The sequence below is a fragment of the Penaeus monodon genome, chromosome 33 (genome assembly GCF_015228065.2).
Source record: "Penaeus monodon isolate SGIC_2016 chromosome 33, NSTDA_Pmon_1, whole genome shotgun sequence".
Lineage (NCBI taxonomy): Eukaryota > Metazoa > Arthropoda > Malacostraca > Decapoda > Penaeidae > Penaeus > Penaeus monodon.
The window spans coordinates 23,291,254-23,291,568 of NC_051418.1; the positions used below are offsets into that span (position 1 = coordinate 23,291,254).

Here is a 315-nt window from a genome sequence, read left to right on the forward strand (position 1 = left end):
CTTCCGTCCTTCTCGCGCGCTAACGTGTCGTTCCTTCCCCTGCAGACGGCGCCGTGAACGGGTGCGAGCGGGACGACGTAGTGAGCGACTGCGGCAGCGACGGCGCCCACGACCACGCCCTCGACGACTCCATGGACGGCACGCCGCCCGCATCCGAGATCCACCCGCCGCCCAACCGGCCGCGCTCGCCCACGCCCGTCGGTCTCCAGGGGCACGCCCAGATGCAGCTTGTTCCCACGCCTCGGCACTTCCATCCCGTTATCAATCTGGTGAGTGACACGCGCGCACGGACACGCACATGCTTGCATACGTGCG

The 315-nt window shown here is 68.6% G+C and overlaps 1 protein-coding gene across 1 annotated transcript in view; it reads left to right on the forward strand.

Moving 5' to 3' along the window:
* The window catches only part of LOC119594151 (POU domain, class 2, transcription factor 2-like), a gene marked incomplete in the record, with an annotated part of 67,768 nt that overhangs the window by 63,561 nt on the left and 3,892 nt on the right, over positions 1-315 (forward strand). The window contains 1 exon segment of the mRNA XM_037943220.1: positions 46-269. Within this exon segment, the coding sequence (XP_037799148.1) occupies positions 46-269 (224 nt within the window).